Source organism: Mauremys reevesii, linkage group 4 (genome assembly GCF_016161935.1).
Source record: "Mauremys reevesii isolate NIE-2019 linkage group 4, ASM1616193v1, whole genome shotgun sequence".
Lineage (NCBI taxonomy): Eukaryota > Metazoa > Chordata > Testudines > Geoemydidae > Mauremys > Mauremys reevesii.
The window spans coordinates 22,511,868-22,538,331 of NC_052626.1; the positions used below are offsets into that span (position 1 = coordinate 22,511,868).

Consider the following 26,464-nt stretch of genomic DNA (forward strand, 5'->3'; position numbering starts at 1 on the left):
TAACTATTATACTATTACAATTTTAGTATCAGAAATTCCACAAATACTTAACACTTTTCACCTTCAAAATACTTTAGAAACATTAGTTATTTCTCACAAAATACCAATAAGCAATTTACATTAATAATTCTTATATCCATTTATATCTAATAAAACAGAGGCAAAGAGTGCAAATGGTATGCACCAGGCAACAGAGAATCAGCCTTCGTTTACCCTTGTTTTTTAGCCCCTAGTGTAGCTTTGAAGCCTGGGTAAGCTGTTCCAGTGCAAGTCACGGTTTATACTGCTCTACCATGTCTATATAGGTGTTTGCATCTGTGTAGCTACAACAGCGGCTAAAACCCCAGTGTTAAAGCTAGGTCTGTAACCCAAGAGTTTCTCCTCACTTCGAATCCTGCACTTAGACTACATCCAGCCCCTATTTCTCTCACTACAGGGTAAAGGAAACGAAAGAAATACAAACATTAACATAGTCTACAACTTTTTTGGAGCAGTGGGGCATCTTAATGCACAAAAATCAATACGTTCATAAGACACAGACAAATCCATGAGTAACTGATTTTAAACTAAAAGCAGCTAAGAATCCTGTGGCACCTTATAGACTAACAGACTAGTCTACCAGGTGCCACAGGACTCTTTGCTGCTTTTACAGGTCCAGACTAACACGGCTACCCCTCTGATACTTGATTTTAAACTGATGTGGAAATGCTAAAAGACTGCCTGAAATCAAAGGAATGGAGGAAGTATCTAGTGGAACAGGCACAGAATGGCAGTCAGGAGCTCTAGGTTCCACTCCTGGCTTTGAATATCAGGAGGTAGCCGTGTTAGTCTGTAGCCACAAAAACAACAAGGAGTCCCGTGGCACCTTAAAGACTAACAGATGTATTTGGGCATAAGCTTTCGTGGGTAAAAAACCTCACTTCTTCAGATGCAACTCCTGGCTTTAACACTAACTCCCTCTAATGGTTTTCTAGCTGTACATGGCCCTGATCTTCATATCTGGGCACCTTCCATGTAAAATCAACAACAGTAGTGAATAGGGTGACCAGATGTCCCTATTTTATAGGGACAGTCCTGATTTTGGGTTTTTTTTCCTTATATAGGCTATTACCCCCCACCCCCATCCCAATTTTTCGCATTTGCTGTCTGGTCACCCTAGTAGTGAAATCCCCAGTGGACTTCATGGAATCTCTGGCACTTCTTCCTTTTTTGAGGTAATCACTACTCTGCCTCAGTTGCTCTGTTTGTAAGATGGGACCAATGTTACCACACTGGGTGAGGAGGAGATTACAAATCTCAAGCAATGCTTGCAAACTGTTTTTGGATGGTTCTATGAACACAGCTTCAAGCAGCACAGTATTCATAAATCAAAGCAATACCGTAATAAAGCTACCCAGGAAAGTGCTGTAGATGCCAACCTTAAAAATAGCCTCCCCCCAGAGACCTGCCCCCCTTTAAAATTACTCCCTCCCACGCAAAGTAGAGATACCCACCTTGCCCCAAATTAAAAGATCTCCTAACAACTCACTCCTCCTACATACACCCGATAAAATAGCCACCCGCTGCTACTCCCGTACCCGAGCAATTACCCCTTCACGCCCCCAAGAAATCCCCTCCGCCCCGAACCCCTGGTGCTGCTGAATCCCGGTCTCCCCCCGAGGTCGGATGGGGGCGAATCGGGCCCCAGAAATTGGGTGAGGAGACGCAGCATCGGCGGGGCTAGGCCCACCGCCCACCCGCAGGGAGCGCCCCCTCCCACGCCGCCTCACCGGCTCCCCATCCCCGCCCCCTCCCACGGGGAGCACCCGGGAGACCCCCGGCAGCCTCCGCCCGGACCGGCCCGCCCCCGCCCCTCTCTTCCCTCCACCACCAGGACCTGCCCAGCTCCCCCCACAACTCGCCACCCCTCAGCGGCGCTGCCTCCGGGCCCCTCTCCCGCAGGGGCCTGCTCCCCTGGCCCGCCCCGCGAGGAGCTCCCCGGGCCTTCAGCGCCCCCGGCCGGGCGGACTCACCTTCTCCTTCTTGGTTTTATTCGGCATGGCCGGTCGGTTGGGCGCCCGGGCCGGAGCGGCGCAGCCTCCAGGGGTCCCCGCTCGGAGTCCTCGCTGCGACTCCCCCGCCCCACTCAGGCTCTTCCCCTTCTCCGGCTCCCAGCGGCGGCAGCCTTGCCTCCGCCCGGCCGAGCCGGGACGCCGCTTCGCCATTGGCTGTCCCCCGTCACGTGGGATCAACGTTCCCCCTCCTCCCCTCTGTGAGCTAGGGGGCGGGGCTGTCTCCATCCCGGCGCACAGCGGCGGCTTGAGGGAGTTGGTAGCGCCTGGAGAGCGGCCTCCTGCCTGGGGCTCACGCCCCGCCGCTAGAGCCGCTCCCCTCCCTTCAGCGGTTCAGACGGGCCCAGGCAGAACCGCCCCCCCACCCCCAGGACCGGAGCAGAGTCGTTTCCCCGACTCAGCCAGGCTGGGGTAGAGCCGCCCACTGTGACTGAGCCAGCCTTACCTACCCCCCGCCTGAGCCGCCTCCCTGGGTGGTGATATGGGCTCAGCTTTTCGGCTTGTATCTTGACTTGTGCAGAAGTCGGTCTAAGACCCACTCCCCCATTGATCATAATAGAGGCTGAAGATGCCCAGCATCTCTTGGGTTTAGGTACCCCAGCCAGTGAACACAATTAACTGATAAGGAGAAGGTGCACTCTGCATGGGCATCCTGCTATTTTAAATGTATTATCCTTTTTCTTTCAGGGAAGTTTTCAAGTTTAGTGAAACATGCATTATTCCGCTAGGCCCACCTCTCTGCAAAGATTATAATTTGAAAACAGGAGCTACTTTTTAATCCATCCAAACCAAATATAAAAAAGCATCAAAACAACCCTGAACAAATGATCATCTTTTCTCTTTCATGCTTCTCTTAAAATTATTTGTATTACTGTAGTGCCTTGGAGTCCTGCTCAAGGACCAGACTTAATTGTGTGATTTGCTGTAAAACTACAGAACAAAATGATGATTCCTACCCCAAGGAGCATACAATTTAGGCATAAAACAAGAGACAACAGTCACAGGGAGTACAAGAAAACAACCATACTGGTCAGCCTGATACGCAGTGGTCTCAGCACACTAGTCGTAAATTTTTTTTGGTAGGCCTTATAGAAAAGAAGTTTGAAGGACAGTTTTGAAGGAGGATTGTGTGTTAGCTTTGCAAACATTTATGGAAGCCTCCTCCCACTCATGTGGAGCAGCATGGGAGAAAGTACCAAGGTGTTTGAGAATCTAACAAGTAGGGAACAGAAGAGTGGGGTGGGGCTAAGAAAAGGATTTTTGCAGCAGAATACTGAATGGATATGAGCAGAGTAAGGAAATATTTGTCAAGGCCAGCTTTTGCAGTAATCAAGATGCAAGAAGAAAGCCTGAACAAGAGTTTCAACTGTGTGGATAGATGGGAAAAATAGGTGTTAAAAACATCCAACTAAAATTTTGTCAAATGTCCTTTTGACCCAAAATTACATTTCAGCTGAGAAAAAGCAGAAGAAAATTTACCCCACAGAGTAATGTTGTCAGAACATTAGGTGCCTGAAAACTAGGAATGAAAGTGCTTATTTATCTGTAATTATAGCACTGCTATAAAGGTTGGTAAAATGTACTAAATGCTTAGAAGCCAGTGGCCAGTATGGAAGGTAAAAAGGCCTTTTCCCACTCCCAAACAGTGAGTACCACAGGCAACACTGGTGAGAAGCTCAGACCTCAGTTCTAGTTCCTGGGATTCCTAATAGTTATTTCACATTTTGTAGAGTGCAATTTCAAAAAGATGGCACTGCATCTGCTAAAATTTGGAAGGTTGTCTTTGTGACCACCAGGCTAGAAACTTTTATTTTGTGAAAAGTCTCGTCTTCCCTCCTATCCCTCTTGTTATGGAAAGCATCTCAGTCACCAGTAACAGTTAAGTGACTGGATTTTTCCAGACCTGGTATAATATATGCAATAATCAGTGGGCTGAGGTCAGGGGCAGCTCCAGGCCCAGCATGCCAAGCGCGTGCATGGGGCAGCATGCCGCGGGGGGCGCTCTGCCGGTCGCCGGTAGGGCGGCAGGCGGCTCCGGTGGACCTCCCGCAGGCATGCCTGCGGAGGGTCCGCTGGTCCCGCGGCTCCGGTGGACCTCCCGCAGGTGTCTAGAGCCGCCCCTGGCTGAGGTGACTGATAAAAGCTACAATTCTATTTGTTCTAGTGACTTCCTAAACTGTGAGATCAAACAAGTGATTTATATATTCACCATAACATTAAAACTAAAGTATTTCCAATTGTACTATTAAATCACAAGTATTGTGTTAACAGATGGGAGTGACTATGCAAAAAAGGAGATGTTAATATGAATATGATTATACTAGTATAGCTGTGTTAATGTCTGAGCATGCCCAGTATAAACTAGACGTGTCTGGAAGCCAGAACAGATTACTGAATTGGGAGTTGCTGCAGTTAGCTGTTGTGCCTTCTCTCCAATATGCCTTCGGAACGCTTCCTAAACACCACAACCAATATTTTGTTTTAGAATATATGGATTGAATAGTTTAAACTTGCAAAACATTTAAAGCACCAAAATATCTAGCTGTTATAAACCAATAAAATTGTTTAAGAATAGGTTGATATTGGACTAAAATGTCCAGTATGCCTCTGAAAGAAGCAAGTTTATTCATCTAGTTCTGCTCATCTTTATTGGGCATTCCTTTATTTTTTAAATCCCTTTTCTTAGAGTTTGTCTACCCCCAGAAGTTTCACTGGTTTAAATACAGGTGTGATGTTAAACTGATGCACTCCACCCACAGGACAAAAAGTAGAGGATCTAGTGAATAATTATCATTGTATGCTAGCCTCAACTATCAACACAGTGACCCCCAAACAGACCATTCCCTCCCGTCATCCACACACATCTCCTTGGATTTCTATCACCCTGTGCCAGATGAAGAGAGAGTCAAAAATTCAAGCACCAACGCTAGAAAATAAAGGCTGAAACAGACACATTGAACAAAGAATTTCTCCAAGCCTATGCCTCAGATGAAGCTGCCAAATCCTGCCCCTAAGAAGTGATTAAGGGTGCTAAACCACTTTATCAATCCTGAGTGCCTACAGCCCACAATAAAACCCAGCACCATACACTGCAAAGAATTATCATCCTACTTGGCCAAAAAGATTTCACACTTTTGGGAAAGCTTCTCAAATAGCATGGATTTTTCTAACTCTTTACAAATTACAGTTCAATAATTCTTTGGGTGTATCCTTTAAACTAGTATCTGGGTACCAACTCCCACTGAATCCTATTTATATCCATTCTCTTGAGTAAGGCTCTGTCCTGCTGACATGGTCTGCTGTGCTGTAAAGGTTAAACAGTAATTTATTCAGAGCTATATACAAATCAAATTCTCCTAGAGGAAATCAACAGCCTAATTTCAGAACTGCACATATTTGCAAAACATAATATATCAGTGCAACTGGATTGTTATGAATGACCAGATAGATTCATAGATTTTAAGGCCAGAAGGAACCATTGTGATCATCTAGCCTGACCTCTTGCATAACATAGAACTGCCCTGTATTAATTCCTCCTTAAAGTTCAGTAGTTGCCCTTGAACTACAACATATCTTTTAGAAAAACATCCAGTATGGATTTTAAAATTTTCACTGATGGAGAATCCACCATACCCTTGTAAGTTGTTCCAATGATTAATTTTCCTTCATTGTTAATCATTTGTCTTATTTCTAGTCTGAATTTGTCTAGCTTCAACATCTAGCCATTGGTTCTTGTTATTCTTTTGTCTACTACACTGAAGAGCCCTTATTTATCCAATTTCTACTTCACATATAGGTACTTATAGCCTGTGATCAAATCACTCCTTAACCTTCTCTTGGGTAAGATAAATAGATTGAGCTCCTTAAGTCTTTTACTATAAGGCATGTTTTCCAGTCCTTTAGTCATTCTCATGGCTCTTCTCTGAACCCTCTCCAATTTATCAACATCCTTCTTGCAATGTGTGGGCACCAACTTTCCCTGGCGCCGGTGGGTGCTCGCGCCCCTCCGCCCCGGCCCTGCCCTGACTCCACCCTTTCCCCGCCCTGCCCTACCCCCATTCCAACCCCTTCCCCAAATTCCCTGCCCCAACTCCACCCCCTCCCTGCCCTTATTGGACCCCTTCCCCAAATCCCTGCCCCGGCCCCGCCTCTTCCTCGAGCACGCCATGTTCTCCTTCCTCCCCCCTCCCTCCCAGGTGCATGAAACAGCTGTTTTGCGGCACAAGCACTGGGAGCTAGGGGGGGAAAGCGGGCACGCAGTGCACTCAGGGGAGGAGGCGGAGTGGAGAGGGAGCAGGGAGCTGCCAGTGGGTGCTGTGCACCCACCAATTTTTCCCCATGGGTGCTCCAGCCCTGGAGCACCCACGGAGTTGGCGCCTATGATTGTATATACCAGAACTGAACATAATATTCCAGTAGCAGTCATACCAGTGCCAAATACAGAAGTACTATAGCCTCCCTATTTCTACTCAATATTCCGCTGTTTACTCATCCAAGGATTGCATAAGCCTTCTTGACCACAGCATTGCACTAGCAGCTCATATTCAACTGATTATCCACCATGAACCCCATGTCTTTTTCAGAATCACTGCTTCCCAGGATAGAGTCTCTCATCCTGTAAGTATGGCCTACATTCTTTGTTCCTAGCTGTATGACCTGACATTTAGCCATATTGAAATGTATATTGTTTGCATGCACTCATCTTACTAAGTGATCCAGATTGCTCTGTTTCAGTGACCTGTCTTTTTCATTATTTACTACTCCCCCAATGTTTATGTCACCTGCAAACTAATTTTATGTTTTCTTTATGGTCACTGATAAAAATGTTAAATGGTATAGAACCAAAAACTGATCTCTGAGGAATCCCACTAGAAGCACATCAACCCAATGATATTCTGTTTACAGTTACATTCTGAGGCCTATCGATTAGCCAGCTTTTAATGCAATTTAGTATGTGCCATGTTAATTTTATATCTTTCTAGTTTTTTAATCAAGTTGTGCAGTACCAAGTTAAATGCTTCACTGGAGTCTAAGTATATTTCATTAACACTATTCACTTCATCAACCAAACTGAAATCTCTTAAGAAAAAAGATACCAAGTTAGTGTGACAAGATCTATTTTTCATAAGTCCACATTAATTGTCATTAATTATATTACCCTCCTTTAATTTTTTATTCATCAAATCTCTTAGCTGCTGTTCTGTTATCTTGCCCGCAATTGATGTTAGACTGAAAGGCCTACAGTTACGTGGGTCATCCTGCTTACCTTTTTTAATATTGGCACAACACTAGCTTTCTTCCATTTTTCTGGAGCTTCCCCAGTATTCAAAAACTTATTGAAAATCAACATTAAGAGTCAAGAGAATTCATAGGCCAGCTCTTTTAAAACTCTCAGATGCAATTTATCCAGCCTTGCTGATTAAAAAATGTGTATCTTTAGTAACTGCTGCTTAACAACATCCTTAGTTACTGTTGGAGGGATAGTATTTCATCATCATATGATATCAATACATCATACATACATAGGGACAAACTATCATGAATAAAACGGTACAGCCATAAACCTGCAGTCAATTGATGTGACAGAAGGTGGTATATTGTGTAACTGCATATCTTTTCCCCTTATTTTTTAATACAATTTGGGCTGGTCAACAATTCAAATAATGCTTAAGTATGATTAATTTTACTTTTTATATACAAAACTTAATTGGGAGCTTTAAAAACATCAGTTAAAATTTTGAAATAAAAACTGAAATAACTGAAAATACCTTTCTGGCATGCTACAAATTTCTTTGGGGAATGTCTCAAACCTGGTCTTTCTCAAACTTTGCTTTCCTTTCCTCCCTTCTTGTTAAACTATGAAAATTCAATTAAAATTGCAAAACTATGTTTTTTCCCCAACAGAAAATATTGAACAGTGTTTTGAAGCCCTGCAGCACTATGTAATAAGTTATTCACATAACCAGAGTGTTTAATAGAATGTTTAACTATTGGAATATTTTACACTTGCTATTAAACTTACTGCCTGTCCCTGAATAACTAGGCCCCCATAGGTGGTTATCAACATAGGACTGGAAATAAGATCATAGTTCACAATTGGGCCGAATGCTGCTGTATAACCATGTACCCTGTTGGAGGACAATATTGGTATATCCAAGGTACTCTCTAGATGCCCTCTTGTTGTACAGGAACCAGCTATTGGACTGATATTATTAGACATTACAGCTACCTGTTGCCTGTGCCCATTAACACACTTATTTCCGGACTCCCACGTGGCCGTCTCTAATGGAATTTGAGCCATCCTCTCCTGCCTCATGGGAATTGTCCCTTTATCCAAGGAAGAAAAGAAAATAATTGTTAACTCTTTTCCTAAAAATAATTCCTAAAACCAGTAAATGAGTGGTTTGTTCTTATCTGGAATACTGTATGTAGTACTAGTCACCTTCATTTCAAAAAAAGATATTGTAAAATTAAAGGGAGTTCAGAGATGTTCAGATTAGGGGCAGGGGAAAACTCCCCTATGAAAAGAGATTGAAAAGATTGGGATTGTTTACCTTAAAAAGGAGATGAATAAGAGGGGACATGTTAGAAGTATACAAAATAACAAATGGTATAAAGCAGTGGTTCTGAACCAGGGGTATGTGTGGTACGCAGGGATCTTCCAGGGGGTACGTTAACTCCTCTAGATCAGTGTTTCTCAACGCGGGGGTTGTGACAACAGAGGAATCATGAGATGGGTTTGGGGGGTCATAAGTGCAGGGCTGGTGTTAGGGGTTGGCAAACGGGGCAATTGGCTGGGGCCCCACAAAGCTAAGTTACATGCTTCAGCCCCAGGCAGCAGGGCTTGGGCTTGGGCTTGAGCCCTGGGTAACAGGGCTCAGGCTTCAGACCCCTGAAAGGGGTACAGTAGTCTGGAAAGGTTGAGAACCACTGGTATAGAGAAGGTAGATCAGGAGTTTTTGGTCTCCTGTTTTATAAGACAGAGAGCAAGGAAACATTCAAAGAAATTAAAAATGGCAAATTCAAAACAGATAAAGGGAAATACTTTATTTTTTTACACAGTGCATAGTTAGACTATGGAACTTATTACCACAGGATGTCAGTGAAGCCAAGATTTTAGCAAGATTAAAAAAAAATAGATTGGTTTCAGAGTGGTAGCCATGTTAGTCTGTACCAGCAAAAACAATGAGGAGTCCTTGTGGCACCGTAGAGACTAACACATTTATTTGGGCATAAGCTTTCGTGGGCTAGAACCCACTTAATCAGATGCATGGAGTGGAAAATACAGTAGCAGGTATATATACATAGTATATGATAAAATGGGAGTTGCCTTACCAAGTGGGGGGTCAGTCTAACGAGACAATTCAATTAACAGTAGAATACCAAGCGAGGAAAAATCACTTTTGTAGTGGTAATGAGAGTGGCCCATTTCAAACAGTTGAAAAGAAGGTGTAAGTAACAGTAGGGGGAAATTAGTATAGGGAAATTAGATTTTGTAATGACCCATAGATTGGACATTTATAGGGACAACAAGAATATCCAGAGTTATAATAGTTAAAACAAACAAACAAAAAAAAGGATGGAATATAAAACCTTACTGCTTCAGAGTTTATGCCAATTTTCAGCAATTAGGTGTTAAAATTAGTCTTTAATGGTGGACAGATTATCCCCCATCTATTGCAAGGTTTCTCACATCGTCCTCTGAAATATCTGGAGCTGTCCTGGCTCAGAGATAGGATACTGGACTTCATGGACCATGAGTCCAATCCAGTATGGTAATTCCTATGTTCCAGTGATGCTTTTTTAAAGTTGTATATTGACATCTAGATTCCCTGGTGATGGGAACTTTTGAAATAATAACAATACTGAATAACTTCAGGTAAGTCAATTGACCTCCTTGTGCCCCAGTGAAGCAATTGCAAACTTTGGCAAATGCAAGACCTTACTTCATGCAGTTTAGTTGAGTTATTTAGTGTGAGTAAATCATACCACAAACTATGAATAGGGGAAAGAAAGGGAGTGCATTCTGAGGGTGGCATGGTTTGTAGGAAGTCTGTTTTTTTCATGTTTGTTAGATATGTTTTTGATGACTGCTTGTGTTTTTAACTAATATAATAGGCTGAGATATTGCTAGGAGAAGTTAAATAACTCTAAATAAAATAATTACCTTTCTTAAATTCACTTGATGTTCCTAGCTGAGGGCATAAGACATATTTTATTTTTAACAGGTTCTTTAATTTTGCTTTTTGTTATAACTTGAATATTCTTACTATTACATATTTCTATGAGATTTTCTGCAATATTTTCTTTGGTTCCTGTTTTTGCTGTATTAAGCATGATATATGTATTGATGTACTGCTTTTACCACCTCCCATGTCAAAGGAAAGCTTAATTTTATGTCAAATGATACAGACTGGGAATCATACAGGTGGTTAGATTCCAGGGTTGAGACTTCTCTGTCATCTTCTTTTATCATGTTTAAATTAATACTTGTGCACAGCTTTTCCACAGCACAGACTGAATGAAGAGTTCCAATTAATTGTATCTCCTGCTGATGCTGTGTTGAGATTTTCTCCTTTGGCACATTAAAGATTTTTTTTTAAGGCCTGATAAAAAATTGCTAAGGCGGACAAAGTCCACAGATGTTTTCATTCCACTTTTGGAACACTTAAAGTGCTCTCTATCTCCAGCCTAAATTTGTCTCTGCAGCTGCTAGTCTTCAAGCCAATTATACAGCCATGTAGGCTACTACTTATTCTGAGGATGTGCTTACTTCTCACAGTGATGTTGGCTATACATGTCTGCCCCTTTCTCAAGGCCAGGAGTCCCATATTACTTTTGCCTGTGTCAGGCAACTGGGACATGGGTGGTCTAGCCTAGTGGTCAGAGCCAGCATCAGACCTAGTGGTAGGAGCAGGTGCTGGGAACTGAGTGTCAGAAACCAGGAGCTAGGGTCAGAGCTGGAGGCTGTAGTCATGACTCCATCTGTATCTCCCCATTGGATCTTTATGGGTGAAATAGTTTGGCAGCAATGTGGGAGGGGGATAGAGTGAGCATCAAGGTTGGTAGACTATCAGAGGCAGGGACCTCCCCATCTCTGCACAGCTCCATCAGTCCCTGTCATGCATGATTGCTTCTTTTATTGGGAGGGACACTGTTCAGCAGGCTGACCTGGCTTCTGAGCAGGTAGCATGGGCTCCTGCATTGAGCATTGGGCAAGGAGCCATGAATTCCTGAGTTTTAATCCTGACTCTTCCATTGAATTTATTATTGACCAGATCAGCTTGCTGTGTGACCACTGTGGTCTTCTGCAATACCTGTGAGGCAGAAAGATAATTTCTGCTAAATAGAACTTTTTCTGTCTGAAGTGTTTTCCCTCACATTTAAAGAGTCAAAATCTGAACTTAGATGTGTGTGTGATTAATGAAATCCATTTCCTTTTTCTACCAAAAAAACCCAAACAAAACAAAAAACTAATGTTTATTTGAATATGAAATTTGTCATTGAAATAAATACCCTTCACATCATGACACATACTAATTTACACAGCAACTGATTCTCTGATTATAGGGTCTGAGACTGAAATAAACATTGATGAACTGATATATTTAAATGTTCTCCCTAAGTGCATACAAATTGAAATAATTTCATGTACATTTATTTCTGTTACATGCATGTTCATATCTGGATCTTTTAACTGTAGTACTTTATTAAAAAGTAAGTATGGCACCTGATTTTCAAATAAATTTTAAACCAAATTTCCTGTAACATGTAACTGGAAGTCGCTCAGATGCTATGGTGATGAGCATGGTATAAGACTGTACAGTCTCTTTAAAACTAGTCATGTGTAATAACCAGAGGGCCTCCAATTGTGAGGGGTCTCTCACATGATAGAGGCATACTCAGAATCTGCATGTTCAGAATCTGTAGGTGCCATCTTGTTATGTATACAATAAAAAGAGTTGTGGTTTAAACTTTGTGCCTGGCCTCACTCTGGGTTCCTGAAATACAGAGATTGCAGCATATTCATAAGGAAGATACTCTTGGTTGCCTGATTGTGGTTTAGAAAGCACAACAGGGTGTCAGAAGTGACCACATTCTGCATGAAGCAAGAAGTGACTATTTTCAGTAAATGGGGCAACTGCTACACATCAACAAGAAATTACAGTCATCAGACCAAGAGGAATCAAACAGAAGATACAGAGTATTGAGTCACAGGACACAAAAGTGAAACCAAAAGAAAAGCAGTTAAAGTAGTAAACAGTATTAAAAGAAAAAAAGAAATCAGTGCCACTTCCACTTTTTTCTTTGTGCTATAAAATAAATCTTTAAGGCAGAATAGAGATGCAACACTTCCTGTGCACACTCCAGATGCAGACTTTGGTTTTCTATGACGTACTTCCTGCTGGGGCAGAAACAAAGAAGCTCAGGACAGGGCAGTTTCAACCTGGATCTGCACGGAGTAGTAGAAAGTTTTGTTACCTCATTCTGTACATAGTTTCTGTTCACAATAAAGGGTTTATCTAGTTTGCTCACCAGTAAGATACCTGCAAGGTGCCAAAAGTGGAAGGCAGCATATTGGAGGGAGGGCTGCCAGTGTCAGACCATGTTAAAAAGCACAACAACCATGATGATGAGGATATAGCATAGATCAGCGGTGCTCAAACTTCATTGCACTGCAACCCCCTTCTGACAAAAATTACTACATGACACCAGAAGGGAGGACCATAGCCCAAGCCCCACCACCAGGGGCGGCTCTAGCCATTTCACCGCCCCAAGCACGGCGCCCCAAGCCGGTCCCGCGGCTCCGGTGGACCTCCCGCAGGTGTGCCTGTGGAGGGTCCGCTGGTCCCGTGGCTTTGGTGGAGCATCCCCGAAGCCACGGGACCAGCGGACCCTCTGCAGGCACGTCTGCGGGAAGTCCACCGGAGCCGAGGTACCAGCGGACCCGCCACAGGCACGCCTGTGGGAGGTCCACCGGAGCCGCCTGCTGCCCTCCCGGCGACCGGCAGAGTGCCCCCCGCGGCATGCCGTCCCAAGCACGCGCTTGGCGTGCTGGGGCCTGGAGCCGCCCCTGCCCACCACCCCAGGAGTGGGGGTCAAAACCCAAGGACTTCAGCCCCGGGCAGGTGGTCTGTAATCTGAGCCCCACCACCCAGGGCTGAAATCCCGGGGCTTCGATTTCAGCCCCAGGCAGTGGGGCTTAGGCTTCAGCCCTGGGCCCCAGCAAGTCTAACACCAGTCTTGGCAACCCCATTAAAATGGGGTTGTGACCCACTTTGGGGTCCCAACCCACAGTTTGGGAACCATTGGCATAGATACAACAGAAGGAAAAGTCTTGTCCTTATTATAAGCTATGTCCAAAGAAAATTATTTCCAGTTATTTAAGTGCAAATAAAGTAGGTGAAACAACTCAAAAATGTCCAGAGTTTTACCAAACTTAGCAAACACATATACACACACAAAATATTAACCTTTGCACTGAAATCATGAAAAATTTCATCTCAAAAGGAAAGTTGTTCTCAGGTTTATTTTTAAGAATACTATAAACACCTATTTCCATGGGCTTATGGTTACAGTACAATCTTAACTCTTTAAGGATCATTATCTAGACCAGTGGTTTTCAAACTGTGGGTCGTGACCCAGTACTGGGTTGCAAAATGTAAGGCACTGGGTCACGGTGGCTCTGGTCAGCACTGCCAACTGGGCCATTAAAAGTCTGGTCGGCAGCGCAGCAGGGCTAAGGCAGGTTCCCTTCCTGCCCTGGCTCTGCGTGACTCCTGGAAGCAGCGGCATGTCCCCATTTTGGCTCCTAGGCGTAGGGGCTGCCAGGGGGCTCAGCCTGCTGCCCCGACCCCGAGTGCCAGCTCCACAGCTCCCATTGGCCGGGAACCGCGGCCATGGGAGCTGCGGGGGCAGCGCCTGCAGATGGGGCAGTGCACAGAGCCGCCTGGCTGCACCTCAGTGTAGGAGCCAGAGGCGGGACGTGCCACTGCTTCTGGGAGCTGCCTGAGGTAAGCGCCGCCGGGAGCCTGCACCCTCCCACGCCCCAACCCCCTACCCCAACCCTGATTGCCCTCCTGCCCTCTGAACCCCTAGGTCCCAACCCAGAGCACCCTCTTGCACCCCAAGCTCCTCATCCCCAGCCCCACCCCAGAGCCTATACCCCGAGATGGAGCCCCTCCACCCCAGCCCTGATTCCCCTCCCACCCTCCAAACACCTTGGTCCCAGGCCAGAGCCCCCTCACGCACCCCAAACTCCTCATCCCCAGTCCCACCCCAGATCCCTCACCCCCTCCCGCATCCGACCCACTGCCTCAGCCGAGAGCCCCCACCCACCCCCTGAACTCCTCATTTCTGGCCCCCACCCCAGAGTCCACACCCCCTGCTGGAGCCCTCATCTCCTTCTGCACCCCAACCCCCTGAGCCAGCCAGGTGAAAATGAGCAAGGAAGTGAGGGTGGGGAGAGTGAGCAACAGAGGGAGGGGAGATGGAGTGAGCCAGGGCGGGGCCTCAGGGAATGGGCAGGCCTTTGAGGAGGGGCAGGGCCGGGTAAGGGTGTTCAGTTTTGAGCAAGTAGAAAGTTGGTAACCCTAGTTACAGACCCTTCTGCTCCTGTCCCTGCATAGCCTGTTCCATTTTGCCTCTGCTCCTGTTGCCTCTCAACCTCCTGCAGCTTATTACTGCTTTCCCCTCCCTCCCTCCCTCCCTTCAATGCTCTTCTCTGCATCTGAGTTGCTTCTTCCTTCTCCTTTATGCTACCTACAAGGGAATCACTGAGTACACCAGAGAGGCAGTCATTCTACTCTCTGTTTGAGTATCTGAAGGCACAGCAGCCCCTGGAAAGCAGGAGGAGCAGTTGCAGGGAAAGTCGAAGGCTGGAGCATGCTGCTCAGTCAGCTCTGTGGAGTTGCTCAGTACATGTTTGGAGAATTTTGCTGCCAAACTCTAGCAAACCTCTACTGAACAATAGGGTTGCCAACCCTCCCGGCTTGGCTGGGAATCTCCTGGAATTTGGCTCGATCTCCCAGAGGCTACTGAAGCCAATCTGGGAGATTTTAGGCTGCTAAAAATCCGGTGGTGCAGCGGGGCTAAGGGAGGTACCCTCCCTGTCCGGTCTCCACACTGCTCCCAGAAATGGATGGCGTGTCCGGAATGGCTCCTAGGCGCAGGGCCCACCGGGGTGTGTGTGTGTGTGTGTGTCTGCACACTACCTCACCCCACAAGTGCCAACTCCGCAGCTCCCATTGGCTGGGAATGGGGAACCACCGGCAATGGGAGCTGCAGGGGTTGTGCCTGCAGGCAGGGGCAGCGCACACAGCCGCCTGGCCACCTCTGAGCCTAGGAGCAACTGCTGGACATGCCGCAGCTTCCAGGAGCCACCCCAGGTAAGCGCTGCCAGGCCAGAGCCTGCACCCCAACTCCCTCCCACACCCCAACCCCCTGCCTCAAGCCCCATCCCATACCCAAACTCCCTCCTGGAGCCCGCACCCTCCCTGCACCCAACCCCCTTGCCCCAGCCCTGAGCCCCCTCTCACAACCAAACTCCCTCCTGCACCCCAACCCTCTGCCCCAAACTCAGCCCGGAGCCCTCTCCCACACTCCAAACCCTTTGGCCCCAGCCTACACCCACTCCTGCACCCCAACCCTCTGCTCCAGCCTGGTGAAAGTAAGTGAGGGTGGGGGAGAGTGAGCAATGGAGGGAAGGGGGCTGGAGTGGGCAGGGCTTCAGAGAAGGGGTGGGGCAGGGCCTTGAGGGAGGGGCGGGGCAAGGGTGTGATTAGACAGTTGGCAACCCTACTCTGAAAACAGTAATGTTCAGACACTTATAATTTGCCCAAATCTGCATGGATTTTCCTGGGGACAGTGAAAGGGAGACCCCACTCTCTGCCAGATTTCAAGTCCCTGTTCCAAAACATGGAGACAACTAGAGCTTCTCAACAAAACAATTGTATGAATTGTCTTAACACTGGCAAAACAACATATTTTCCCCTCAGCCTCAGAAATGGCTGAGGCTTATAATAAATAAATAAAAATCAGTTCTGAGGCAGACTCCCTGGCATGGACAATTTCAGACTAAATGATTACATTTTGGCAAAGCTATAAGCATGTGAAAACAGGATCTGATAATGGAAAATGTCACACAACCTTAACCATTGGTTTTTACTGCCAGGTCCATCTATATTGCATTGTAGAGTCACCGTCTGGTATACCTACACAGATTTTGCCCCAAAGATAATTTTGTCTGCCTATGTCCAAAAGCTGGAGGACAAAGAGAAAAAGAAAACTGTGCATGTTCGGTAGTCATCTTAATTTTTTTTTAATACATTAGATGTATTTGTATTTGTTTTATAATTCCCGAGGTGTCTTGGGAATTCTGGCTAAGCCTCAGAAAGGAAAATAGAGTAAGGTAAAGAGAGAGAATGTAGGATAAGAGAATGACTGACAAGTCAAGGAATAAGGCTATGTATGCAGAGTTTTTGCATGCAGGCCTTCCTCAAAAATATGATCCCTAATATTTGCAGTTCATTATACAAATTTCCTTTGAAAAGGTTTCACTATTTGTCCTTTTCTTTAAATGTGTTGTGCTCTTCCTTGCTGTCCACAATATTCTCCTGTCCCTAAAACAGCATTTATTGATGTGGGCAGAACTAATTAATTGCAGCTGTTCCTAAGGATGATGATCATTTCCACAGAACAGCCTATGACTCCAGCATGTTGTATGTCTCTGCTTTTGTTTTTATGGCTAGCCTACATTTATAGAGTGCTTCTTTCCAATTTTAATCAGATTTTTTCCCTCCGCATTTTTTTCTTGTCTGTCTAGAGAAGTGAGATTCTTTTTACATGTAATATCAATTCAAGAAAGCTGCTTACATCATAGCTGTTCTGTTGAAAGTTATTTTTCCTCCCTTTCTTTGCCAAGGCTGTTGAGGTGGGGGTGGGCTGATGGTGTCATTTTTATGGGCAAGTCCTGTTTACTTTGTGATTTTTAATTTATGGGATGGCTGCCCAGATTACTGGATGGGCTCCTATAGTTTTATTTTAGAGAAAGAAAGAACAAACTAGTTGCCTTTATCAACCACCTTTGCATCCTATGCTGAGAGGAGCTAGGCTAGGCTTGTAGATAAAGTCCTCAAACCCCAGCTAGTCAATATACTTAAAAACACAAGTAATATCAGTTGGGAAGTAAATTACTCTAACCCTGTGTCACAGCCAGATCAGGGGCAGCCAGACCTAGTAATCAGAGCCAGAGTCTACATTCACAAGATAGGAGTCAGGATACCAGAAGGAGACACATTGGAGTGAGACCAGGTAGGATATGAGTGGGGTCAGACTTGGGAGTCAGACTCAGGAGACAAATTGGAGGTCAGAACCATGAATCAGATGCCAGGAGTCCTGCCAGATCAGGATACCAGGAAATCAAGCCAGAGGATCAGGAGTAATGTGGCATATAGTCCAGAACAGGGTGGAGCCCAGTTGTTCCGACAGCTTTCTGTTCCTGCTGCTGGCTTAAGTAGGGCCAGCAGGCCAATCAGGAGCTCCAGGACTCTGCCAATAGGACTGCAGGGGCAGATCCTCAAACTGGGGCTAGGCTTCATGGGTCCCAGGTAAGCAAGGCTCAGCAGCATAGCTACAGACCCAGGTCTGAGACATGTGGTCATGACATTATTCTCTCCCCCCTATGGGTGCCCTCTGGGAGACATGGGTCTAGGTTCCTCAGGATGGCTCCTGTGGAAGGCTTGAACCAGTGGGAAGCAAGAACATTTTCTTCTGGCTCCACAGTGTGTTCCTGTGGGCCATAACCATCCCAATTGGTCAGGTACCACCTGTTTGATCTTAGAGTCGACGGCTTCATGTATAATGTATTCCTCTTGACCCTGTACCTTTACCAGTGAGGATGGGGATAGGGAACTATAGGGAAACGTGTTCTCAGTGTATGGGTTCAGAAGTGAGATTGGCAGCGTTTTAGAGACATTCCATTCTGTCAATGTGGGCAGCCACAAAGCATGACGCACATTTTTGAGGACTGCAAAATGACTCAACTTCCTGGAGATCTTCATGCCTTGAACATAGCTGATAAGAATGCTGTGGCTTGGCTTGACCGGATTGCATGAAATGTGGAACACAGGGTGGACTCTAAGGGATCGAGGGAGCTGAAGCTCGAAGGTGACCATGTTGATTTGTCACCGAAGGCATTATGGGCCAAGTCTAGTTTCTGGGAGAGTCTGTCTGTGCTGAGGTATTCTATTTAAAGCCATACCTTTTGTCCTATGGAGTATGCAAGGCCCTGTTGTCTATGTTTGTCTGTATGCCTTTTGTAATCCTCCTTTGCCTTTTCAAGGTTTCCCTTCACCTCCTCATGGATGCAATGGATGTGTTCTACTAGGTCCAAGGCAGATGGGTTCAGGGAGGAAGTGGATAGTTGTGGGTGAAACTGCGGATGGTACCCATAGTTGATAAAGAAGGGGCTGTGGCCTGTGAAGACATGGTCTGCATTATTGCATGCAAGGGGGAGGGATAGCTTAGTCGTTTGAGCATTGGCCTCCTAAACCCAGGGTTGTGAGCTCAATCCTTGAGGGGGGCCACTTAGGGATCTGGGGCAAAAATCAGTACTTGGTCCTGCTAGTGAAGGCAGGGGGCTGGACTCAATGACCTTTCAAGGTCCCTTCCAGTTCTAGGAGCTAGGTATATCTCCTATTATTATTATAACTCTGCATATGATAACAGTGAAAACCAGTCATCCTGGTGATGGTTGCATCATAAGTATTGTTCAAGGATCTGATTGATTCCTGCTGTTTGACTGTAGATGGTAAGCAGAGGACAGGTTCATATGAACTCCTAATAAATGCTGGGCCTCATGTCAGAAGTAGGCAGTAAACTGTGGTCCCCAGTTGGAGATGTTTATCCAGAGCTGGGCAGATTCCTCCACAGAGGGTAAACCTGTGCAGGGAATAAAGTGAGCCATTTTAGAAAAGCAAAGCAATCTATCACTGTCAGGATGGTGGTGAAACCAATGGATTCTGGTAGTTCCACCACAAAGTCCAAAGAGATGGCTTCCTAGGGCTGAGAGACGTGTTCAGAGGTTGGAGGAGACCACAAGGTTTCTGGCAAGGGATCTTGGTGTGGGCACACACCTAGCAGGAAGCTATAAAGGTCTTTATTATGGAGTACATTCCGGGCCACCAAAAGAAATGGGATGTTAATTGTTGGGTTTTATATTTCCTTAAATGTCTTGCAAAGGTGTCTTGCCAAGTTGTAGAACTGCCACTTCTTCACAGGTATTGGGGGGAGGGGTATAGATGCAGTCCTTCACAAACATGATCCCCTCCCAGGTGTCGTGTGGTTCTCGGTTGACAATGGCCAATACATCGGATGGAATTGCAGAGAGAGAGGCAGAGTGGATGAGTGTGAGCAAGTCCTGGCAGTGTTGCATTAAGAAAGTTATGGGATTTGAGAACATGGGCTGGGTTCAAAACTGGCACCTCGTGAGTCGAGGCCATATCTTTGGGACAAGGCATTGGCCTTGCTGTTCCTGATTCCAGGGCAGCATGTCAGGGTAAAATTGAACTGAGAGAAGAACAGAGCCCATTGGAGCTGTCGTTGGTTCAGGATCTTGACCCTGCAGGTACTCCAGGTTTATGTGGTCCATAAACACTTGGACCAGATGACAGGCCCCTTGCAAGTGGTGTCTCCATCTTCAAAGGCAGTTTTAATTGTCAAGAACTCCTTGTCCTGGATCTCATAGTTTTCTCAGCAGGTGTGAGCTTCCTTGGGTAGTGGGTGATGGGATGCAGTATTTGCTTGGGTCCATGACTTTGGCAGAGGACTGCCCTGATCTCAGTACTAGAGACGTTGGCTTCCACAACAAAAGTTTTCACCATGTCAGGGTGGGCCAATACTGGAGCGGTGGTGAAGGTAAGCTTAAATTGCTCAAATGCATACTGGGCCTCAAGCGACCAATGGAACTTAAGGCATGGCTACGCTTGTGAGTTAGAGCACATTAAAGCAGCCCAGTGCGCTCTAACTCATGGTGCGTCCACACTGGCAAGGCACGTAGGGCGCCCGGACTCCACGGCTAGAGCACTCCTGGTAATCCACCTCAGCGAGTGGAATAACGTTTGATGCGCCCCTGCTGGAGCACCACAGCACCAGTGTGGACACCCTGGTCGGTTAATGAGCTCTGATCTGCCTCCAGAAGTGTCCCACAATGCCTGTTCTAGCCACTCTGGTCATCACTTTGAACTCTACTGCCCTGCCCTCAAGTGACCAACCATCATACTCACCCTTTAAATTCTCTGGGAATTTTGAAAATCCCCTTCCTGTTTGCTCAGCCAGGCGTGGAGTGCTCACAGCAAATCTTTCCAGGTGACCGTGTCTCCACGTGCCAGGCGATCCCCAGTATGGAGCAATGGTGAGGTGCTGGCCCTCATCAGTGTTTGGGGGGAGGAAGCTGTCCAGTCCCAGCTGCGCTCCAGCCATAGGAATTATGATAACTTCAGGCAGATATCAAGGGACATGGTGGAAAAGGGCTGTGACCAGGATGCACTGCAGGGCAGGGTTAAAGTGAAGGAGCTGGTTGTCTGAGGTCAGCTGCACAACTTGGACCTGCAGTGCTTGATTATCTGCCTGAAGGTGGAGAGCCCATCTGGGTGAGTCCAATGCTTCTAGTGGCTGCAGCGGTGCTGCTGCATCCATCCTTCTCACCACTAGGCTAAGCCCCTCAGGGTAACTGTGGTCTGAACAAGTTGTCACGGCCAGGTTGTGGGCAGTCACACCTAGTACTCAGAGCCACGAGTTCGCAGTCACAAGACAGGAGTCAGAAGTCAGCCAGGTCAGGATACCAGGAGGTCAGAAGCAGGAGAGAAACTGGAGATCAAGTCAGGAACCAAAGTCAGGCCGGGCCAGGAGGCCAGAAAATCAAACCAGGGGAGGGAGCGGGAGCAGGAGCAGGAAGCACAAGGCACACAGTCCAGAACAGGGTGGAGCTCAGTTGTTCAGACAGCTTCCTGTTCGTGCTGCTGGCTTAAGTAGGGCCAGCAGGCCAATCAGCTGCCAATAGAAAATACGGGGCAGATCCTAAAATTAGGACTGGAGTTCATGGGTCTCAGGTAAGCAAGCATCAGCCAGCTGGAGGGTTGGAGTATGGCTGCTCTTAAAAATCCTGCAGACTGAGGTTTGAGAGCTATGGGTCATGGCACCCAATTAGGTAATCTGTTAATTTCCTTTTATGCTACATACAGTTTATATAAAACATGTAAAATGTAAAAAAATAAGACATATTTAATTATAGGTAATCAAACAGTCTTATTACAAATGGACGATATGTTATTGGCATGTCTTATGTTTAAGTGTGATTCATTACATATCCTTCCCTTGGCTACTGCTGGACCTAGTCCTGTGATACACTTGAGGGGGTGAGTAACTTCAAAACACAGCCATTTAGAAAAATGATCCTTCCAAACTAAGACCCCAGTCTTACAATCAGATATCAGATCCATACAGGCAGACACTGGCTCTTATACGAAACACATCTGAATTCACAATGCTGAGGTAAGGCTCTGCTTGTGGTGGCTCTGATTAGAGAGGAATGGGGCTTGTGATAAAATTGTAATATGTTTACAAACTGACAAAGGCCTTTGAACAGTCTGCACTGATAGTGACGGGTTGGATCACAGAAACCCCCTTGGGGCTGCCAACTGATGTGCCAAGACTACTTCTGCCCCTGCTTTCCCTGCCCTCCCAGCTTGGGACTTCAGTGCCCTGCCTGGTTTGAGCCAGACCCACTAGCCTGCTGCAAACCCAGACTCAGGGTCTGAACCATGTCCCCTAACAGCTGTAGGCTTAACTGAAAGCAACTTAAGAAGTGTTCCTGTCTGTTTGTTTGCCCTCTATAACACTGATAGAGAGATATGCACAGCTGTTTGCCCTCCCATGTATAAATACGTACTCTGAGTTAATTAATAAGTAGAAAGTGATTTTATTAAATACAGAAAATAGGATTTAAGTGGTTCCAAGTAGTGACAGACAGAACAAAGTGAATTACCAAGTAAAATAAAATAAAACACGTAAATCTAAGCCTAATACAGTAATACAACTGAGTGCAGATAAAATCTCATCCTGAGAGATGTTTCAATAAGTTTATTTCACAGACTGGACGCCTTCCTAGTCTGGGCACAATCCTTTCCCCGGTACAGCTCTTGTTCCAGCTCAGGTGGTAGTTAGGGGATTCCTCATGATGGCTGCCCCCTTTGTTCTGTTCCATCCATTTATATACATGGGCGCCAACTTATATGGGCTCTTGGGGCTAAAGCCCCAGGAATATTCATAATCAGGGGCTCTGCTCCACCAATATTTGGAGCTAGGTTTTTCCCCCCCCGAAGCTTCCCTGCCTGAATGTAAAGAGAGTGTCTCTCTCCCTTGCTTTTGCTGCCGTAGCCTAAGGCTACAGCTGCAGCATTAGCATAAGAACAATGCTAACTAACTGCTGCTGTAGAGGGGGAGGGGAGTGGAGGGGGCCTCTTCTCCCCTCCCCTGCCCCTACCTGGAGGAGACGCGAACGGGACTTCCGGCCAGGAGAGGGACATCACTCACCTTAGCAGCTGCTGGGGCTTCCGTGAGTGTTTGACCCTATGATTTTTTTTATTATGTTTGAGTGTTTGACCCTATGATTCCCCCCCAGCCCCAGCCCCAGCTCCAGCCCCCACTCCTACCCCCAGTGAGGCACAGCAGGCTGCACAGGGGAGGCAGGAAGCCACATGTGAAGGCAATGCCCCCTCCCCCAGCACCCACCAACCCACCCGCCACAGGAGGGATGGGAGAGGGAGGCTTCCTAGACCTGAGCAGCTGGGGCTTGGATGAATTTTATAACACCCTGCTCCCCCACCCCATAGCCAGCCAGCCACCACCCTGCCTACCCCACTTCTGCCCCATGCTGGGCAAGGGGCAGCCCCATCACCCATCCACAGTGAAGTTATGGTGAGGGGCAGCATGGAAGGCCACCTGTGATGGCAACCCCCCCCCCCCCAGTACCCATCATAGGGGAGGGGAGTGAGCTTTCTGGACCTGAGAGGGGCCCTAGGAGCATGTGCAGTGACTGTGGTGCAGAGTGAGTGTGCTGTGGGGGGTAGGAGGGCAGAGGAGGGGTCCCTCCCCTGGAGCTTGCTGCTGCCAGTGGTGGTGATGGGGAGTCCTCTCTGGCCCTAGCCCTGGGGCAGCCTGTTTGCACCCCAAGTTCCTCATCCTCAGCCCTGCCTCACCCCAAAGCCTGCACCCCCAGCACCGAGCACGCTCCTGCACTGTGAACCCCTCATCCTCAGCCCCACCCCAGAACCCTCACCTGAGGGGAAAAACATGCAACTTAAATTTGGTGGTCAGTTTGGAGTATCATTGTATTTAGCACAATATTTGATTATTTTACACCCTTCAAAGTATGTAACTGGTCATATACAGGTGTTTTCTCTGAATACTGTCTGTGTGCCTCAGTTTCCCCAATGCATTTCTTAAGGCTCTAGATGGTGGGATAAGGGGGTGTGATTGTTGTAAAGCCCTAGAGGGCCAGTGTGATGCCGTCTGCACAGAGAATGGCTGCAACCCTGCCTCCAGGCAACTGATGGCCTGGGCCACCCCCCTGCAAGGTGCCAACTGAAGGTGTTGGAGAACAAAGAGATCAGGTGGCCTCCTAATGCCTGGAAAAGAGACAAAGGCCAGAGGAGGGAGTGTCAGTGCCTGTGCAGACTTCCGGGAAGCGCATGATGTGGAAGGGGATGCTGGGATGCTTTGGAACAACTCCATACAAAGCCAGTCAGGACTCTGGGGGAGCCTCCTCTCTGAGCATACTGTCTCCAGGGCAAGAAGCTTACACCTTCCTGGGTCTGACCTCGGAGCATTCAGCATGCCCTTCCACACCATGCACTTTCTGCAGCTAGTCTGCCCAGGCAGGTCCTGGGGCAACCAGAGGTCCCTGCACCCCAACTCCGCAGTCAGATGTGACTCTCAGCCAGACAGTAAAACAGAAGGTTTATTAGATGACAGGGATACAGTCTAAAACAGAGCTTGTAGGTACAGAAAACAGGACCCCTCAGTCAGGTCCATCTTGGGGGGCGGGGAGCCCAGACCCAAGTTCTGGGCCTCTCCCAATTTCCCCATCCAGCTCCAAACTGACACTCCCTCATCTGGCCTTTGTTTCTCTTCCGGACAAGGAGGCCACCTGATCTCTTTGTCCCCAACACCGTCAGTTGGCACTTTGCAGGGGAAACTGAGGCACCCACACAGTATTCAGAGAAAACATTAAGACCATTCCCACTTTGTCACAACAGGTGCAACAAAATTTAACACCGTATATTGAAGCAGGCAAGTGCTGCTTCTGACTTTCCACTTTTAATTGACCCTTGTAATCTTGTGGTGCTGACGCATTGTAGCTTCATTTTATATCAGCTTACAGGGTGAGAGCAGGGGGGTGGGGGGACCACCATTTTGGGCCCCACCAAAAATTATACGAACCTGCCGCCTATGTTTATATATCTTTTGCATAAGGCGGGAATCCTTTGTCCCTCTCTGGGTACCCACCCCCTTCCTTCTCAATGGAAAAGCACCAGGTTAAAGATGGATTCCAGTTCAAGTGACATGATCACATGTCACTGTAAGACCTCAAGCCTTCATTCCTCCCAGCCTGATTCACAGGAAGGCTTGCCTGCAAACAGTGCCATCCACAGTCAATTGTCCTGGTTAATGGGAGCCATCAAGATTCCAAACCACCATTAATTGCCCACACTTTGCATAATTACAACAGCCTCTCAGAGTTATAGTTCATATTTCTAGTTTTGGATACAAGAGTGATACATTTATAGAAATAGGATGAACACACTCAGTAGATTATAAGCTTTGTAATGATACCTTACAAGAGACCTTTTTCATGAAGCATATTCCAGTTACATTATATTCACTCATTAGCATATTTTTATAAAATCATATAGACTGCAACGTCACAGGCGGTTCATTGAAGGCCAGAAGAAGGGTTCAGGAAAGATTTCTTTCAGGATGTGATCCCCATCAAGTATGGATTGTAATTATTTGGTGATATCCTGTATGGGTTTCAGTGTGTGGGGTGGTAAGTGACAGGAGTATAGTCAGTGGGTTTCTTTTTCCTGTATTGAGTTGGGTTCTCCTGGGGTATTTAGGTGGCCCTTTCCATGATGCAATCTACTTCTCTGGTGGACCATCCTTGTTCAGTAAAATAGGTTTTAAGTGTGTTTAGGTGTGTATCCCACACTTTTTCTGTGGAGCAAATTCTGTGGTTTCTGAATACCTGGCTGTAGATAACAGATATTTTGGGAGTATGTTTCGGGTGTTTGCTGGATATGCGGAAGTATGGTGATTGATGGGTTTCTTACATATATTTGTTTGTAGGGTTCCATTGTTTAAGCTGATTGTGCTGTCCAAGAATTAATGTAGGTATAGGTGTTTTCTAGAAAGAGTTTGATGGTTGGGTGTGTGTGTGGGAGGGTGGTTGTTGAAGTTGTGGTGGAACTCTATGAGGCAGTTCATATCTTCTGTCCAGAGGATGAATTAATTTAAATAATGAAAGTTACATATCTTCTGGCATTATAACAACTATTCAGTTGTATACCAAGGATCACTTAGGAAAATGAAATCAATTTGTAGGTAAATCAAAACTATAATACACAATATTTTTTGAGCAGCTAGTGCCAAAAATACTAGCCTGGGTTACTCCTGGGGGAATTCTACGCCGCTGTGCACGTGCAGAATTCATGTCCCCTGCAGATTTCTTTGCTTCCCCGCAGAAAAATAACTTTCTGACAGGGAAGCCACAAGAGCAGTCATGTGACCCTCCCCAGCAGTATGTTTTGGGTGCCCAGGACAGCCGGCAGAGAGGTAAATCACTGTGGTGCAGGGGTTAAGACTGGGGAAGACCCGACTGGTGGCTCCTACCCTGCGCCGGGCTCAGCTGCTAGTCCTGGCTGGGCTGGGAGGATGGGACTTCCTTTTCCCCTGCATAGCATCCAGGGCCAGGTCAGACCCATTCCCAGATTTCTCCCCAGCCTGCAGGAAGCTCTGCAAACTCTCCTCTCCTCCACTTCCTGCACCCATCGCTGGAGGGATCATTGTATGGGGAACTGCTCCCCCATCCACCCAACCCCTGTGCATCCAGACCCTCTCATAGCCAGATCCTCCCACCAAGCCTCACCCCCCCCCTGCATCCAGAACCCCCCCTGCCAAGTCCAACACCCTTTGCACTTGGGCCACCCAAACAAGTCACCCACACCTATATCCCCACCCTACCAAGCCCCAACCGGCTGCACCTGGATCCCCACTCCAGTGACCCCAACTCCATCAGCATCTGGACCATTCCACTGAACCCCCACACTCAGACCCCCCTGCCAAGCTCTATCCCT

The 26,464-nt window shown here is 46.8% G+C and overlaps 1 protein-coding gene across 1 annotated transcript in view; it reads right to left on the reverse strand.

The window, feature by feature from the left end:
* The window catches only part of PPP2R5C (protein phosphatase 2 regulatory subunit B'gamma), a 170,789-nt gene extending 168,581 nt beyond the window's left edge, over positions 1 to 2,208 (reverse strand). The window contains exon 1 of the mRNA XM_039534849.1: positions 2,013 to 2,208. Coding sequence (XP_039390783.1) covers positions 2,013 to 2,204 — 192 coding nt within the window. The 5' untranslated portion in view covers positions 2,205 to 2,208. The remainder of the gene's footprint in view (positions 1 to 2,012) is intronic.
* Positions 2,209 to 26,464: the final 24,256 nt, after the last annotated feature.